At 42.5% G+C, this 18,705-nt stretch overlaps 1 protein-coding gene across 1 annotated transcript in view; it reads left to right on the top strand.

Moving 5' to 3' along the window:
* Positions 1–9,562: 9,562 nt before the first annotated feature.
* The window catches only part of LOC148508617 (G protein-coupled receptor 83-like), a 50,446-nt gene continuing 41,303 nt past the window's right edge, over positions 9,563–18,705 (top strand). Inside the window, exons 1-2 of the mRNA XM_088444200.1 lie at positions 9,563–9,952; positions 11,092–11,217. Of these exons, the coding sequence (XP_088300326.1) occupies positions 9,563–9,952; positions 11,092–11,217 (516 nt within the window). The remainder of the gene's footprint in view (positions 9,953–11,091; positions 11,218–18,705) is intronic.

Genomic DNA, 18,705 nt, shown 5'->3' with positions numbered 1-18,705 from the left:
GTTCTGAAAAAGGGGCCGGATATTTAAATTAAGCGCTCGCTCTTTGCTGTCTGTTGACGCCTCTATGTCTGAACGAGCGAACAAAACATGCGCTCGATATTTTGAAAAAAACGCCCCCTGGCCGCTCGCATCATACGTCATCTCCGCTATTTATTAGATTAATCGAGTACATCGAACGGCGTATGAATTGCTCGCTATTCTTGTGGTAGCATTTTCCTACCGCAACCATGCGAGCAGTTCAGGCTAAAAAACAACCAAGGGACGTGGTCAATGACGCTGCTTTGTTAATTATGCACACCCTTAAAACGCCCGTTTTGACCGTTTGGCACGCCTGCGTTCTGATCTCCACTCCCCGTTTTCAAGCACCTTCCCCTGTTACCACCCACAAACGCCTCATCCTGTCACTCAAATTAGCAGGCATTCGCTATTTTGCGAGCACACGATTTCTGACCGCACTGACTGGTTTGCGCATGCGTATTACAAACCATACGCAGATGTGCGAACATCGCTCAGAGCGAACGAGCGGCCACTTACGAGCGGCTCTGAATCAGGCCCTCTGCCTTTTTGCAGATGACACAAAGGTATGCAACAGGGTAGAGGCCTGGAGCTGTAGCTCCAGCCACCCCATTGTCAATCCAGGAGAAGTAAAACAAATGATTGATGATTTAGGTAGACTAGAGGAATGGTCAAGAACGTGGCAACTACAGTTTAATGCCAAAAAATGCAATATCTTGCACTTGGGTCTCAAAAATCCAAAGGCTAAATATAGTATTAATGGCACTATACTGGAAAGTACTGAAGAGGAAAGGGATCTAGGAGTCACTATTTCAGGTGACTTAAAGGCAAGCAAACACTGTAACAAAGCAATGAAGAAGGCAAGTCAAATGCTTGGTTGCACAGGGAGAGGAATCAGTAGCAGAAAGAAAGAAGTGATAATACCACTGTATAGGTCATTGGTACGTCCTCATCTCGAATACTGTGTTCAATTCTCGAGGTCATATCTCCAGAATGATATTAATAGATTAGATACTGTACAAAGAAGGGCAACTACAATGGTGCAAGTTCTAAACCACAAACGTACCAGGAAAGACTAAAAGATCTTAATATGTATAGTTTGGAGCAGAGAAGTGATAGGGGGGACATGATAGAAACGTTCAAATATATAAAGGGTTTTAACAAGGTAAAGGAAGGAGACATTCTTCAAAGAAAGAGAAGTATTAGAAGAAGAGGACATGTTCTACAACTGGAGGGTGGTAGGTTCAGGGGAAATTTGAGGAAAAATTACTTCACAGAAAGGTAGTGGACAAGTGGAATGGCCTCCCATCAGGGGTGGTAGAGGCTAAGACAGTAGAGCAATTTAAACATGCATGGGATAGACATAAGGATATCCTTCAGAAGAAGTAAGGATCAATAAGTTTAAAAATGGGGCAGACTAGATGGGCCAAGTGGTTCTTATCTGCCTTCAAATTCTATGTTTCTATGTAGTTGGCGATAACAACAAGGATGATGATGATGAGGATATTGATGGCAAGGATGTTTGTGTAAAAACTGTAAATCAGGCAACAGTTGTTGAGCATGGTGGGAAAAATCCCATTGTTGCCATGCCTGGGCAAAGGACGAAAAATCCACTTCCACTTCTCATGTTTGGAATTATTTCCACCCAAATCCGGACAACCTTTGCCAAGCCATTTGTAACTGTTGCCAAGTAACAGTGAGTAGAGGTAAGGACCATAACCATCTTAGAACCTCCTCCCTGTTACGTCACATGAAATGCATTCATCAAATCGGAAAGGGTGCAGAAACTTTGGGGAAAAAAACAACAACAATAATCAGTCCAGTGTCACCAAACTGCTCCCTTTTATCTGGATCCAAGCCTGCAATATCCACCACCAACACCTGCATCATCATCGACATCCTCATTCGTGATCAGAAGTAGTCCTGCATCCAATATCATAGGTCTGACTCCTCTCCTATCCGTTGTTCCTCAGAAGGATCCTTGATTGTTATGCCTGCTGCTGCTGTTGCTATAAGTGGATCTTCATCCCAGAAGGGGACCAGGAAATAGACTACTTTTAGTAGTTCAGGAAGTTCAACAAAACATTTGACTGTCACACAGTCCCTTGCATTGGTGAACAAGTATGACAGCAAACACCCAGCTGCACAGCGGATTACTGATGCTATAATAGCTATGCTGGTATTAGATGTGCGTCTAGTGTCCACCACTAATGCAGCAGGTTTTACCCAGTTAATGGAGGTTCTGTGTCCCCGCTACAATGTGCCTTCTAGATTCCACTTTTCTAGAACAGCAATTCCCAATCTGTACAAGGGAATTAAAAAAAATCTTATTAATGTCCTCCGAATTGCCATTGTGCCCACTGTTCACTAAACCACAGATATGTGGACAAGTGGAACAGAGCAAACTAAAGATTACATGACTGTGACAGCCCACTGGGTAGGTATATTGCCTCCAAATGTGTAAATAGCAGCAGCAGCATCCAACAAATGCCAGATCATTCAGAGGCAGGCTACTCTGTGAATCACCGGTTTCACTAAGAGGCATACCGCTGAGAACCTCTTAGAGAAACTGAGGGAAATCATTGCAAAATGGCTTACCCCACTTGGACTCTTCTTGGGATTTGTGATTTCTGACAATGCCAACAATATTGTGCGAGTATTACATGTGGGCGAATTCGATCACATCCCATGTTTTGCTCACACAATTAATCTGGTGGTGCAATGTTTTTTCAAAAATGACGGGCAAGCAGGAGATGCTCTCGGTGGCATGAAAGATTTCTGGACATTTTCGACATTCAGAGTGTCGAAGATTGCAGCACCAGCAAGAACTGCTGAATTTGCCCGGCCAACAGCTGAAGCAAGAGGTAGTAATTATGTGGAATTATATCCTCTATATGCTTCAGCGTTTGGAGGAGAAGAAAAAGGCTATCCAAAGCTATACTATGGCCTATGACATAGGGAGAGGAGCGGGAATGCACCTTAGTCAAGCGAAATGGAGAATAATTTCCGTGTTGTGCAAGGTTCTCAAACCCTTTGCACTTGCCACACGTGAAGTTAGTTCAGACACTGCCAGTTTGAGTCAGGTCATTCCCCTCATCAGACTTTTGCAAAAGTAGCTGGAGAAACTGAAGGAGGAGCTGAAACAGAGTGATTCCGCTAAGTATGTGGGACTTGTAGATCAAGCCCTTCATTCACTTCGACAGGATCCAAGAGTCATCAATCTCTTGAAATCAGATCACTATATTTTGGTGACCATACTTGATCCTAGGTTTAAGTAATACCTTGTGTCTTTCTTTCCGCTGGACATAAATCTGAAAAGATGCATAGTGAAAAAATTGTCAGCTAAAGCGGAATGTGACACGGCAGCATCTCCTCCAGTTTCTACAGCTACAACTACATTTTCCTAAGAGACCCACTGCTGGTGGTGATGGAGATCAGTCAGAAAAATCTAATGACATCTGATTGGGTCTGAAAGAACTGCCTACAATGAGTGACATGTCTACCGTGACTTTGTCTGATACGGTCACCATTCAGAGAATGGTGGATGACTATTTTAGGGACAGCATTCAAATAGGCATGTCAGACATTTTGTTTCACTCCTGTAAGGAAAAAGAGTCAATTTGGAGTCCCTTACACAAACTGGCTTTGCTGTACTTAAGCTACCCACCCTCGAGTGTGTACTCTGAAAGAGTTTTCAGCACAGCCGGAAACCTTGTCAGTGATCGTCATAGGAGGTTACTTCCCCAAAATGTGGAAAAGATGATGTTAATCAAAATGAATTACAAATTCCACGAGAAAGACCTTTACCAGCACTTAAGTCCAAAAAATACAGAAGCGTCTGACTCTGTAATGGTGGATTCCAGCGTGGACGAATTCATATTGTGTGAAGAAGAGGAGGATGCACACACTGATGATAATGACGATGATGACATCTAATGTATTGTAAAGCCTGTTTGTGTATGGGATCATTGCCACCAATGTCCACTGCGCATTGTCAGCTTGTTTTGTGGGGGGTCCAAACAAACCAATCATTTGAGCCGCAAGTGGCAGTCCCCGTCGCTGAAGTGATTGGTTTGTTAAACTGTGAATGTCCTGTTTCATATACAACATAAGGGTGGGTTGGAGTGCCCAAGGACAATTCCATCTTGCACCCTTTTCCTTTCCATTATGTACTGGTTTGGGCATTGCTGCCTGACATTTTTAATGTTATGGTTTATGAATGTCCAGAAATTGTAATGGCCACAGACAGTATCTCCTGCATGCCCCTTTCATTTTTTTAAAAGAAAATTCTGAACCAATTGCTGCTTGTTGTATCAACCCAATGGCACAAGTCGCACAACAGTGACATTCAGCCAAGGGTTCTCAGCCCTTAAGGCTGCTACATGGCCCAAAGGCCACATCCTGCTTCGCGGCCCAAAGGCCACCTGTCCTCACTCCTCACCAGCCCCCAAGGCTGTAATGGCCACAACTTGCCAAGAGTTCCAGGCCTCAAGGCTGTTGCAGGACTGGTTCCTTCCTAATCATAGCTCTGTATTCCACTACTACTCAGCCCTGAGGCTGCATCAACAATTAACTATCAACTATCAATTCTTTAGTCAGTGGCTGCACCACCAATTATCAATTCTTCAGCCAAGGGCTGCACCAGTTATTAATTCTTCAGCCAGGGGCTGCACCAATTATCAATTCAGCCAGGGGCTGCACCAGTTATTAATTCTTCAGCCAGGGGCTGCACCAATTATCAATTCAGCCAGGGGCTGCCCCAATTATTTATTCTTCAGCCAGGGCTGCACCAATTATCAATTCTTCAGCCAGGGGCTGCACCAATTATCAATTCTTCAGCCAGGGGTTGCACCTATTATCAATTCTTCAGCCAGCCAGGGGCTGCACCAATTATCAATTCAGCCAGGGGCTGCACCAATTATTAATTCTTCAGCCAGGGGCTGCACCAATTATCAATTCTTCAGCCAGGGGCTGCACCAATTATCAATTCTTCAGCCAGAGGCTGCACCAATTATCAATTCTTCAGTCAGCCATGGGCTGCACCAATTATTAATTAATTTCTTCAGCCAGTGGCTGCACCAATTATTAATTCTTCAGCCAGGGGCTACACCAATTATCAATTCTTGAATCCTCATTTTTGCACAGTCCTCAACTCTATTTATCACTCAGTTTTGAGCCAGCTAGCTGGATACAACCGTTTGGCCCTTAACTAGATGAAAAGAATCATTATTATGAGCTGTGAGGTGGTCGAAATTGACTGGAAACGAGTGGAAATAAATGTTATTGAGGTTAATAATACTATAGGAACAAAAAAATGTGATTTCAGCTATTTTTATGATTTTTTAAGAAAAAATCCAGATCCAAAACCAAAACCGAAAAACAAAACACGGAGGTGAGGTTTTGGCAAAACCCCTCCAGATCCAAAACCAGGGTAGATCCAAAACCAAAACACGAGAGTCAGTGCACATCTCTAGTATCATACTGTAATTCAGAACATATAGATGGAGAGGGGGAATCTTAGTTCAATTCATATGATATGGGGGTGTGAGAAAATTACAGAACATACATATATAAGGGGTTCTTACAGACATAGCATTTTGACTCTTGGGGCCCTATTTATCATTTATTTTATTTTTACTAAAATAATGTGGAAATGGGTGTTTTTATACCCTTTTCACACTATTTTAGTTTCACCTAAATGTATGAAAGGGCAATTGGAGTAGTTTTCACAAAAAACGACTGCCGCTGCTGCTAAGCTCACCCTTACCTTTCCGGTGATTGGTGCTCCAGTGAGGTCCTGTGGGACTCTGGTCAGCTGTTCTCTGGGAACCTGCTCTGTGACTCCAGTTAGCGTGCTCTATGGGGTAAACTGAGATAGCGGAGGTGATTACACAGGGGGGTGTGAGAGTGGCAGCGAATGTGTAGTTATGCTGTCAGGGTATTTTTTGCAAAAAATATCCTGAAAAGTGTGCAAAGAGGATTTGCAGGGGCAGAGCTTTCTTACAAGCTCTGTCCTTGCATGAAAAATTTCATACATCCTTGCAATTAATTCAAATAATACTGCAAATACTGGCAATGTTATCACTTTACATCTGCATCTGAGATCAGCAGATGCGGATTGTGATAAACACAGCCCATAAGGTGGATAAAATGTGAGTAAAACAATTTCTCCCATGACCATGAGTGCACCAAAATGGGGGTGGGGGTGTGTGCCGGTGTTTTCTCTTGCCTGGAATGCTAAAATGTCTTGTCATGACTATGAAAAGAACTACAGAAGCTGTTCACGCACTGTTCCTGTTTTTGTTAAATATGCAAAATATGCAAACACAAGCTTCACCTTGAAAGTATTCATAGCTTGTGCAGGCTGCTGGGCTTAGATATGGAAAAGCAGTATTTTCACAGTATCTAGGGTGTATGGCAAACTAGCTGTTGTCCCAGTTACTACCTAGGTTTTTTCTCTTTCTCAAGTCTGTCTCTTTCTTTCTCTCTCTCTTCAGTGTGACCCCCTCTTTTGTGCCTCATCTCTCTCCACCTCTTACTCTAAGGGGAATATTTACTAAAGGTCGATTTCAATAGATTTGTGGTGTTTTTGGGGCTAAATCACGCATTTACTAAAACTTAAAAAAAGAATGAAAAGTCTGTTAGAAATTGTGTGATTTAGCCCCAGAAACACAACATCGATTTAGAATGATTTGAAAACAACCTTCCATGGGGGATGTGGTCAATATCCCAACCGTTGAGATTCCGGTGGTCAGAATACATGTGCTGGAATCCCAACACCTGTCAGAATCCTGGCATCCCGGCCGCCGTAATCCCGAAGGTAAGTAGCAGGGTTAGGGTTAGGCAGTAGGGGGAGGGTTAGGTACTAAGGGGGGAGGGTTAGGTTTAGGGTGCGTGGAGGGGGAGGTTAGGTTTAGGCACTAGGGGAGGAGGTTAGGTTCAGGCACCGGGGAGGGAGAGTTAGGCTAGGGAGAGGGTTAGAATACCTACCGACTGGTGTCTGTATCCTAACCCTGTCAGGATGCCGGTGTCGGGATTCTGGCCACCGGGATCCCGAGGGCCGGGATTCTGTACCTATTCCCCTTCCCTGTCTCTCTTATTCTTCCTTCTCTATTTCTTTTTCCTCTTTGACACTCTTCCCAATGTTTTTCTTCTGCTACTCTGTCTCTCTTTTGCCTCCTCTCTCTCTTCATGCCTCCTCTGTTTTGCTCTTTTATTTTTGCCAATGATTTTATTACATATATTATCTGCATCATTATCTTTATTCTTTTCATCTTTATTTTTGTACGTTTTGGGAAAGCCTGCCTTTTATTTCTCTATATGTGGCCTTTATACTACAGGTATTATAAATTTTGTTATGTCGATTTTTATTGATGTTTTGGAGTGTCTTTGTTTCCATTATAAGGTGGAATTTGATGAGTAAGTATGTGAAATTACAGAAATGTTTGGAAAATGTAGATGCGTGTTATGCCAAAACATTATTGGAACAGCTGGGAGGGGTGAAAGTTTATACCAACTGTCATGCCAAAGTGATTACATACAAGAATATTATATAGATAGACCTCTAAATACATCCAATTGTTTTGTCAACACCAGGTAGTTTAGTAGGTGTTATTGTTTTATAGCATAGTGCTATACTGTATACTGTATACATAGATGTGCTATAAACTAGAACAACTAACCAGAAGTTTCGCAGCATGATGGCACAATGAAGCATGCAGACTACGCTGTCTACAACATAGGATAATTTCAAACTACTATTAAGTTATTGGACAGTAATTGTACTGGGGTCGTGGATTCTATTCAGTTCTGGGAGTTTTGTTCCACAGTCTGTAAATTTAGTGGTAGTTTTATGTCAAGTTATGTAGTGTACAGTTTAGACTATGGGGCATATTCAATTAGCTAAATACAATTTAACGCGCCTGGCTGAGAGTTTTTTGCTATACAATTAGCCACTCAAATTTAGTTGCACTAACTTTCCATAGAATTTAACACTGCTTAATTCTAGCAGTCCCTGGGCACGTGAGACGATTGGGAAATAAACTATTTTAAAGTAAAATTGGTGGGGTGATATTCTGCAAAATGTGGGACAGGTATATGGGGGTGCTGTATAGATGGGATAGGTGTTTTTAAGATTTGCAGGTTTTAACACATTCTTAAAAGTGGCTTAAAGATACAAAAATCAATATTCAGGCATTTTATGCACCTAAAATGAATCTATAGCATTGAATTTGCAGAAAAACACTTGCTTTCTGTCTTTTTTGTGAATTTGCTTAAAAAATGCAAAAAACACCTTTTAAGATTCCCAATTACTTTATTTTTAACCACTGATATACTTCCATACTGTTATACAATGTTAGTTTGCACTTTTTGGGGGTTTTTCTCATTGTCCCCACACTTACTGTAGCCAACGTCATAAAAAATGACCACTTATTACAATAGGAGTTGGAGGTGAGCGTGAGTGCACACACCACGCTGCGTGAAATTACTGTGAGATAGGCAAGTTAACAGTGGACAATTAATTATGCCCCTATATCCTGCACTGCGGAAGGGACTGATGCGAATGAATAAACATACTATATAAAGTGCTGTATAATAGGTTGGTGCTATATAAAGGTAAGGAAAGTATCTCATATTCTTTGCTATACAACAAAATTTACAGAAACTGATTGCTATGGATTAGAGCTATTTGCACTGATTTATTAAATAAACCCGTTTCTTGCATGATTTAAATCATCAATGTCTGCATGTGCTGGGAACATTGTGTATCATTCTTTGCAATCTATGGCAACAGTCAATTCTGTTCATAAATGTTTGCATTTTGTCATCCTTACAGACAAAAATTTGACTCTGCAGGAATTATCTATTTAAAATCAAAAGTCAAGTTTTTAAGTTTATTTTAAAGAACTAAGACCCACACAATAACTTCTCCATGACTGCTCTATTCCAATCTTAATAATCTTTTAATGCTTTTGACAGATGCTGAATCCAGGGGATAAAATGTTGCAAGCATAACAAAACTATCAATCAGGCTACTCAGACAGATGGCCTACCATCTGAGAATAGAGGGTGAGCCTCTACAGTGGATTGGGCAATGAAAGCAAAGTAACCTACTCCAAGAATAATCCTCAGAACAATCCTGATACGTCATGACTGCTGAATAGTATGTTGAATAGTATGAAACAGAAAACACTACAGACAAGATGCAGATGCAATAATACTTATGTACAGCCAATAGGCACTGTCTGGCTTGTTTACTGCCACTTGATAGCTGAAAGAAGTTTTATAGTTTAGTCAGACTGATGCTACAGTACCTAACATTTACAATGGATTATCACAGCTAAAACCTTCTCAATTAATATCAAGAATTTTCACTGCTGTTTTTTCTTGCAAAATGAGTTTGATATATCTGCGGGTATATTTGCAGCAATGGAAATGTTCCCGTTAACCCCATTGCCAAGCCCAGTTCTGAAACTATTGGGTGACATATGTTGTTTATCGCTTTTACTGGTTACATGTGTTTGAGCTTGGTCCATCTGAAGAAGCTATGAGTCACTTTTTACTTCCGTCCTTAGAAGAAATTCCAGGATTCAAAATAAATTGGAAGGAACACAACATTAACTCATCATTTGGGAATTTGTTATCCAAACTTCAAACCATGAAGAGAACATCATTCAACTGGACAGATAGTAGGATTGGCGAGTGGGAAAGGTTTGCGGAGCTGGCAAAATATGAGCCTGATTCCCAGAAGCCCACAGTGAAAGCCCTGCTAATTGTTGCTTACTCTGTTATCATTTTTATGTCACTTTTTGGCAACATGTTGGTTTGCCATGTGGTTATGAAGAACAAGAGAGTGCACTCTGCGACAAGCCTATTCATTGCCAACCTAGCTGTCTCAGATATCATGATCACCTTGCTCAATACACCGTTCACTCTGGTGAGATCTTTACTGAATATTCATATTTGTTGCGAATGGACATGGTGTGTAAAATACTAATACTGTATAGTAAGAGGAGTTTCCTAGTTTGGTAAAGTGTTAAAAAAATCAGTATTTATTTTGCAATTCCTGTACTGAATATGGAGTGTGTTCTGCACTTGAGTTGGTATGAAGCTGTAGCTTGGTAAACCCACTTTGATGCATAAGAATATTTAGTCAATTATTTTTTCTTACTACTCATAAATATAAAACTTATAAGAAAGATAAATATGATTATATGGGACAAATAATGTTTGCATTATTATTATTATTATTTTTTTCTCTAAAACTGACTTCTAACAAAGAACACTTTGTTGAAATTGTCCTGGTTCCAGTGTCGGGAACTTGTTAATGAAGAAATTTCCTGTATCACTCTATAACACAGTTTCTTAAGCTGGCCACACATCTAAAGATTATCTGTCCAACCAGCCAACTAGTTGATTGGTTGGACTGAAAATCTGGTAAGGTATACAATCAGCAATTTGCTCCCAAACGCTGGAAAATGGATCAAAACTGTTGTTTGAACAAATAGTTTAGATCAAGCATTTAACAAACTTGTCTGAACGACCATTTTCATCTGTTTTCTGGCATTTAGGAGCAAATTGCTGATCATCATTTACTCCCATACGTTACCAGATTTTCATTCCAACCAATCAACAAGTTGGCTGGTTGGATGTAAGTTGGTCTAGTGTGTGGCTAGCTTTAAACTCGGTCCTCAGGACCCCACACAATGCATGTTTTCCATATCTCCTGACAGAATCACAAGTGAAATAATTATCTCCACCTGTGGATGTTTTAAAATGTGTCAGTGAGTAATGAATACACCTGTGCACCTGCTGGGAGACCTGGAAAACGTGACCTGTGTGGGGTCCTGGGGACCGAGTTTGAGAACCACTGGTCTATAATATTCATTGGAGTAGTTATGACTGGAGATATGAACACGATTAGGCCAACCAAACCTTATGTAAATGTTTTGTATAAGCACAAAATATAAACTGAGTGAATATTCTGTTTTGCATACAGCAAAGAAAACTTTTTTTTGAGTTTGTAATGTGGAATGTTTTAGTTGCCATATTAATTATTCACCTTCCTCTTATCAGGTTCGTTTTGTGAACAGCACCTGGGTGTTTGGGAAGGATATGTGTCACATCAGCCGCTTTGTGCAGTATTGTTCCCTGCATGTATCTACTCTCACACTTACTGCAATAGCTTTGGACCGACACCAGGTACTGTAGGACTAGAATGATATTTCCACTAATATTAAAAGTGTATCTAGAAGTTTAGCACTGTGTATTATTCTTCGAAGGACATGACCAGTAAACAGGAATCAGCTAGATTCCTGCTCTAAGCCAACAAATAGATACAGTACATGATAAACATTTAACAATGAAAATCACTCTCCTCCGCATTTTTTAAATAACCTCACCCATGACCATGTGAAGAGACAGGCGTTAGAGAACCTTGTACTTGATGCAAACTATTCCTCCAGTGAATTCTTTTAAAACTTTCTTTTAAAAAAGTTTAAACTAGGGGTGTGCACCAGCTACTTTTCGTGTTTTGTGTTTTTGTTTTGGATCTGGATTGGTTTTGCCAAAACCACCCTTCCGTGTTTTGGGTTATGGGTTTTGTGTTTTGGATCTGTATTTTTTGGGAAAAAGGCATAAAAACAGTTAAGATCACAGAATTTGTGGGTTTTTCTGTTCCTATGCTATTATTAACCTCCATAACATTAATTTCCACTCATTTCCAGTCTATTCTGAACACCTCACACTTCACAATATTGTTTTTAGGCAAAAAGGTTGCACCGAGGTAGCTGGATGCCTATGCTAAGCAACACAAGTGGGCAGCACAAACACATGGCCCATCTAGGAGAGGTACTGCAGTGGCAGACAGACTGGCAGTTTGAAAAACTAGGCCACAAACAGTACATAATGCAAAGAAAAAAAAAGGTGCAAGATGGAATTGTCCTTGGGCCCTCCCACCCACCCTTATGTTGTATAAACAGGACATGCACACTTTAACAAACCAATCATTTCAGCGCCAGGGTCTGCCAAACGACTGTGGCTGAATATGATTGGTTCATTTGGGCCCCCACAAAACAAGCTGGCAATTAATCTGTCCCTGCACAAACTGGCTCTACGGAGGCAAGATGTCGTCCTCATCCTCCTCATCCACCAATTCCTCACCCTCTTCAGTGTTGTGTACATCCTCATCCTCACAGAGTATTAATTCGTCCCCACTGGAATCCACCTCCACAGGTCCCTGTGTACTTTCTGGAGGCTGATCTCCCCGGAAGAATTGACAATTCATTTTGATGAACATCATCTTCTCCACATTTTGTGGAAGCAACCTCCTATGCCTTTCGCTGACAAGGTTCCCGGCTGCACTAAACACTCTTTCGGAGTACACACTGGAGGGGGGGGACTTAGGTAAATTAGAGCCAGTTTGTACAGGGGCCTCCAAATTGCCTCTTTTTCCTGCCAGTACAGGTACGGACTGCCTGACATGCCTACTTGGATGCTATCACCGATGTAATCCTCCACCATTCTGTCAATGGTGACAGTATCATATGCAGTGACAGTAGACATGTCAGAAATTGTTGGCAGGTCCTTCAGTCCGGACCAGATGTCCAAACTTGGTCCTGTCTGCCCTGCATCTCCGCCAGCAGGTTGCTTAGGATACCTAAGTTGTTTCCTGGCAGCCCCAGTTGTGGGAGAAAATGAAGAAGGAGCTGTTGACGTGTCACGTTCCGCTTCAGCTGACAGTGTTTTCACCAGCAGGTCTTTGCACCTCTCCAGGCTTGTGTTGGCCAGAAAGAGAGACACCACGTAGGCATTAAACCTAGGATCAAGCACAGTGGCCAAAATGTAGTAGTCTAATTTCAACAGATTGACCACCGTCAAATCCTGGCAAAGTGAATGAAGGGCTTCATCCACAAGTCCCACATACCGAGTGGAATCGCTCTGTCTTAGCTCCTCTTTCCCTTTCTCCAGCTGCTTCTGCAAAAGCCTGATGAGGGGAATGACCTGACTCAAGCTGGCAGTGTCTGAACTGACTTCACGTGTGGCAAGTTTGAAAGGCTGGAGAACCTTGCACAACACGGAAATCATTCTCCACTGCGCTTGAGTCAGGTGCATACCCCCTCCTTTGCCTATGTCATAGGTGGATATATAGGCTTGAATGGCCTTTTGCTGCTCCTCCATCCTCTGAAGCATATAGAGGGTTGAGTTCCACTGTGTCACAACCTCTTGCTTCAGGTGATGGCAGGGCAGGTTCAAGAGTGTTTGCTGGCGCTCCAGTCTTCAGCACGCAGTCTCTGAATGGCGAAAGTGGGCAGAAATTTTTCGTGTCACCCAAAGCATCTCCTGCACGCCCCTGTTGTTTTTCAGAAAATTCTGCACCACCAAATTTATTGTGTGAGCAAAACATGGGACGTGCTGGAATTTGCCCAGAGGTAATGCCCGCACAATATTGGTGGCATTGTCAGATATCACAAATCCCCAAGAGAGTCTAAGTGGGGTAAGCCATTGGGCGATGATTTACCTCAGTTTCTCTAAGAGGTTGTCGGCGGTGTGCCTCTTACTGAAACCAGTGATACACAGCCTAGCCTGCCTTGGAACGACCTGACGTTTCTGAGATGCTGCTACTGGTGCCGCTGCTGTTGTTGCTGCGTAACGTGATACAGCTACCCAGTGGGCTGTCACAGTCATATAGTCCTTAGCCTGCCCTGTTCCACTCATCCACATGTCCGTGGTTAAGTGGACATTGGGTACAACCACATTTTTTAGGTCACTGAGGACACTTTTTCTGATGTCTCTGTACATTCTCGGTATCGCCTGCCTAGTGAAGTGGAATCTAGATGGGATTTGGTACCGGGGACACACTACCTCCATCAATTGTCTAATTTCCACTGCATTAATGGCGGATACTGGAAGCACGTCTAACAACAACATAATTGTAAAGGCCTCGGTTATCCACTTTGCTTCAGGATGACTGCTGTCGTACTTCATCCTCCTCGCTAAGGACTGTTGGAAGGTCAATTGGTTAGTAAAAGAAGTAGTGGTATTCCTAGTTCCTCTCTGAGATAATGAACGACTCCCAGCAGCAACAGCAGCAGCAGTTGGCGTAGCAATGCAGGATAATCCCAGAGAGGAGAGTCAGTCATCCCAGTGACATGACCTGCAGGACTATTTCCGATCCTGACTGAGGAGGAAACTGATGAGAAGGGAGTTGACGGTGTGGTTTGCAGGCGCTTGGATACAACAGGAAAAAGGGATATAGGTGTCCCTGGACTGCTTACGGTCTTAGCCACAGTTTCTAAACTTGACAGTAAATTTTTATGAACGCGCTGCAGGTGAGATATAAGGGAGGATGTTCATAGGTGGTTAACGTCCCTACCCCTACTTATTCCACCTTTACATATGGTACATATGGCAAGACAGTTGTTGTCCGGATTTGGATAGAACTATTTCCAGGCCAAAGAGGTTGAATGTTTGGTCTTCTGCCCAGGCATGACCGTGATGGGCTTTTTCATCCCACAGACAACAACTGTCTCCCCCGGTGCCTGATGTAAACAAACCACCTCAAGATCAGAATCCTCCTCGTCAACTTCCTCCTTTGCGCCAGTTACACCAATATCCTCATCCTGTTGTACTTCAACAGTGACAATCTTCAATTTGAATATCAGCAAGTGGACTGTGGGTGCTCCTTTCAGCACTTGCAAAGGGCGTGCAAATGGTGGTAGGAGCCACCTCTTCCCGTCCAGTGTTGGAAAGGGCAGGCATCTCAACCGTCACCACACTTGGACTCTCAATGGGGATTTGTGATATCTTCTTAGAATTAGAAAGCACAGTTTTTTGCTGTGCTTTTGCCAGCTTAACTCACTTGATTTTTGTAGCGGGAGGAGGACTTCCATCGTCATGTGAAGCTGAACCACTAGTCATGAACATAGGGGAGGACCTTATCCGTTCCTTGCCACTCCGTGTTGTAAATGGCATATTGGCAAGTTTACGTTTCTCCTCAGACGATTTAAATTTATTTTTTAAGGTAATTTTCCTGAAGTTTGCCATTTGGGATTTTATATGCCCTCTACTATGACATTGGGCATCGGCCTTGGCAGACAACGTTGATGGCATTTCATCGTCTATGTCATGACTAGTGGCAGCAGCTTCAGCACTACGAGGAAGTGTTTTTTGATCTTTCCCTATTTTATTTTTATCTGACAAATTTTTGTCCTCCATTTATGTGATATTGATGCACGTGCGGCTAAGGCGCACACAAACACAGAAAAAGATTATTTTATATTTTTTTAGGCATTTTGGGGGTTACACCACCCTTCAACAGATGATCCAGCCGGCCCTTGATTGACACAGGCGCACGCTAAAGCTAGCCACACACTAGACCAACTTACAGCCAACCAGCCAACTTGATTGGTTGGAATGAAAATCTGGTAACGTATGGGAGTAACTGATGATCAGCAATTTGCTCCTAAATGCCAGAATACAGATGAAAATGGTCGTTTAGACAAGCTTGTTAAATGTTTGATCTAAACTATTTGTTCAAACAGCAGTTTTGATCCATTTTCCAGTGTTTGGGAGCAAATTGCTGATTGTATTCCTCACCAGATTTTCATTCCAACCAAACAACTAGATGGCTGGTTGGACAGATAATCTTTAGATGTGTGGCCAGCTTTAGTGCTGCTACTTTGTTGATGCACGTGCGGCTACAGCGCACACAAACAGAAAAAATAAATAAAAAATGTGCGCACTTGGGGGGAGCACCCCTGATGGACAGAGCACCCCCTGGACAACACTACAGCACCTCTTTAGGACTACAGCCTTTATGGGACACTGCACACAAGTCACAAACACAAAACAAAATATTTTTTTTTATTTTTTCCAGCACTTTGGGGGTTACACTACCCTTCCACAGACGAGCCAGCCGGCCCTTGATTTATGACACAGGCGCACGCTTGGCACTGCTACTTTGTTGAAGCACATGCAGCTACAGCGCACACAAACAGAAAAAAAAGAATAGTTTTTTTGCACTTGGTGGGAGCACCCCCTGGACCACACTACAGCACCTCTTTAGGATTACAGCCTTTATGGGACACTGCACACAAGTCACAAACACAGAAAAAAAATGTTTTCATTTTTTGGAGCACATTGGGGTTACACCACCCTTCAACAGACGAGCCAGCCGGCCCTTGACTTATGACACAGACGTACGCTTGGCGCTGCTACTTTGTTGATGCACGTGCAGCTAATGCACACACAAGTCACAAACACAGAATTTTTTTTTTTTATATATTTTGGAGCACTTTAGGGTTACACAAGCACTCAACAGACGAGCCAGCCAGCCCTTGACTTATGACACAGGCGCACGCTTGGCGCTGCTACTTTGTTGATGCACGTGCGGCTACAGCGCACACAAACAGAAAAAAAAAATGCTGTTTTTGCACTTGGGGGAGCAAGTGTATACAGCCCCTATGGACTTTGGAGTGGACACAGCCCCTATGGACAACAGCAGCACAACACAGCCTAGCCAGCTCCTATGACAGCAGCACAACACAGCCCAGCCAGCCCCTATGGTCTTTGGAGTGGACACAGCCCCTATGGACAACAGCAGCACAACTCCCACCCTCCCTCTTCACTGTCCACAGCGCACACAAACAGAAAAAAAAGAATAGTTTTTTTGCACTTGGGGGGAGCACCCCCTGGACCACACTACAGCACCTCTTTAGGATTACAGCCTTTATGGGACACTGCACACAAGTCACAACTGGAAATTGGAGGCTGGGCGTTCGTAATCCGCCTGTCCATGATATTAACGAGAATCAATAATTCTCTACGGGTAAAGGCCGCGGCTCTCATGATGGCAATGGCCGATTTTTTAGAAAACATGAAATATACATGGGGTAAAATAAAGATGATTGGCTAAAATATTTACTCAGTTTCCTAAAAAAAAACACTATTGGCCAATCCTTTAATCATGTGACCTGAAAAATAAGGTCAGATTTGATCGGATAAAACACGCAGTGTGCAATTGCAAACATAAGAGTGCAAATGATCCTAACGCAAAATGCACATGCATTTTTAAAGCTAACACAATTAGCAACAGTACATTCACATATAATAAACATTACTTTGTTTTGGAAATTTAGAAAAAAAAAGAGAACGGAGAAAACACCCACAAAAAAAAACAATAAAGTTTACTGACACATGAAAAAAAAATGAATAAAAATAACAGCAAGAGTTAAACACTCTTAATTAGATAATTGACAACAAGCTAATAACAAGCTGATCGATAGTCCATGTAAACATGATATGTGACCATCAATACAACACATACGGCCGCAAACATCAGAACATAATTAGCATACAGCGACTGATAGCGCCTGACTACGACTGTCTCGTTCGTTCGATCAGATCAGTCAGTAGCTAGAGGAGGTGCAGTGCTAACGAATGGGCGTCACTTTGTTTACGATCGACCAGCCGTACGATCGGATTTTGCGGTCGTAGCCCGTACGACCGTGCGGCTGCTACGACCGACTCTGAATGAGGTCCTATATTTTTAACTATATATTTTTATTGAGCTGACAGATAGATAGCTCTGTTTGTAGTTGTGTTATGCAGGGTGTTGCGACCATGGCACAGGGTTCTGCAGGGGCCTGTCAATTTTCCTGTTTATTATCATTCTTACTTGTAGCTTCCTCTTCTTTTATCCCCAGCATCTCCTGACCTCCCCTATCTCTTCCCTGGCCCTTCCCCATGAGACCATGGCCCTTTTTCAGGTGCACTATCTTATGTCCCTATTTAAAAAATAGGGGGGAGGCGCCAATGCTCTCTCTGGCACAGGGCACCAAAAAGTCTAGTTACGGCTCTGGTGATATGACTGTAATCTTTCATTTCAGCATAGTCAGGAGATTTTTGACTTTAGTAGCAACATTTATCAAGATGGACTGCACAGTGGCGTAAATTCATCCCAGACGCCCGGAGGCAAGTTATAATTTGGTGCCCCCACCTTGTCGCAGCCGCTGACACTGCAATGTATCAATTTGCATGCAGACAGGCTATAGATAAACAGACAAAGTTGGCAGCTGATGGTCTGACATGGAGCTCTCCACTAGTGAATGGTGGCTTCTCAGATGGCGGGAAGGGGTGTCATGTATTGGGCGGCCATGACAGAACACTCCGGGTACATAGTAACAGCCCTAAGTGGGGTGAATATGTTGTGGAAAATGGAGGAGGTGCCCCTCAGAGCTGGAGCCTGGCGGCAGGTGCCTCCATTGTCCCCCATAGTTCTGACCCTGGGAGTGCATTTTTATTTGCCTAGTCAGACTTTAGGTACAGTAGTTGTGTTTATGTAGTGACTAACAGCACTGCCTGAGCTAAGTTATCACGCCAACAGCTGAAAGTAGTGGACACACATGTTTTATATTTTACAGGATGCAAAAAAACTCCATATACCCATAAACTTTACACCACGTGTATTTATGTTTTATTGTGAAGGGTCAGAGCAATAGGGATTGTGGTGGTATTTTTTTTTATGGCTAATGATTTGTTAGTGGTGGTCAGGAAAGACCCTCTTACTATTGGTGTCAGCAATAAAGTGATTGAACTACCTTATTGATGAAAATGTGAGCCATACTGTAAATCATAAAACAGATTAAAATCTGGTTAGGTGGAAAAAGTTAGGTAAGGGGAGCTAATAAT

Source organism: Taudactylus pleione, unplaced genomic scaffold (assembly GCF_031769625.1).
Source record: "Taudactylus pleione unplaced genomic scaffold, aTauple2 ptg000352l, whole genome shotgun sequence".
Taxonomy (NCBI): Eukaryota; Metazoa; Chordata; class Amphibia; order Anura; family Myobatrachidae; genus Taudactylus; species Taudactylus pleione.
Note: the sequence above shows the minus strand (reverse complement) of the source record. Positions and strands in the feature narration are given on the sequence as shown.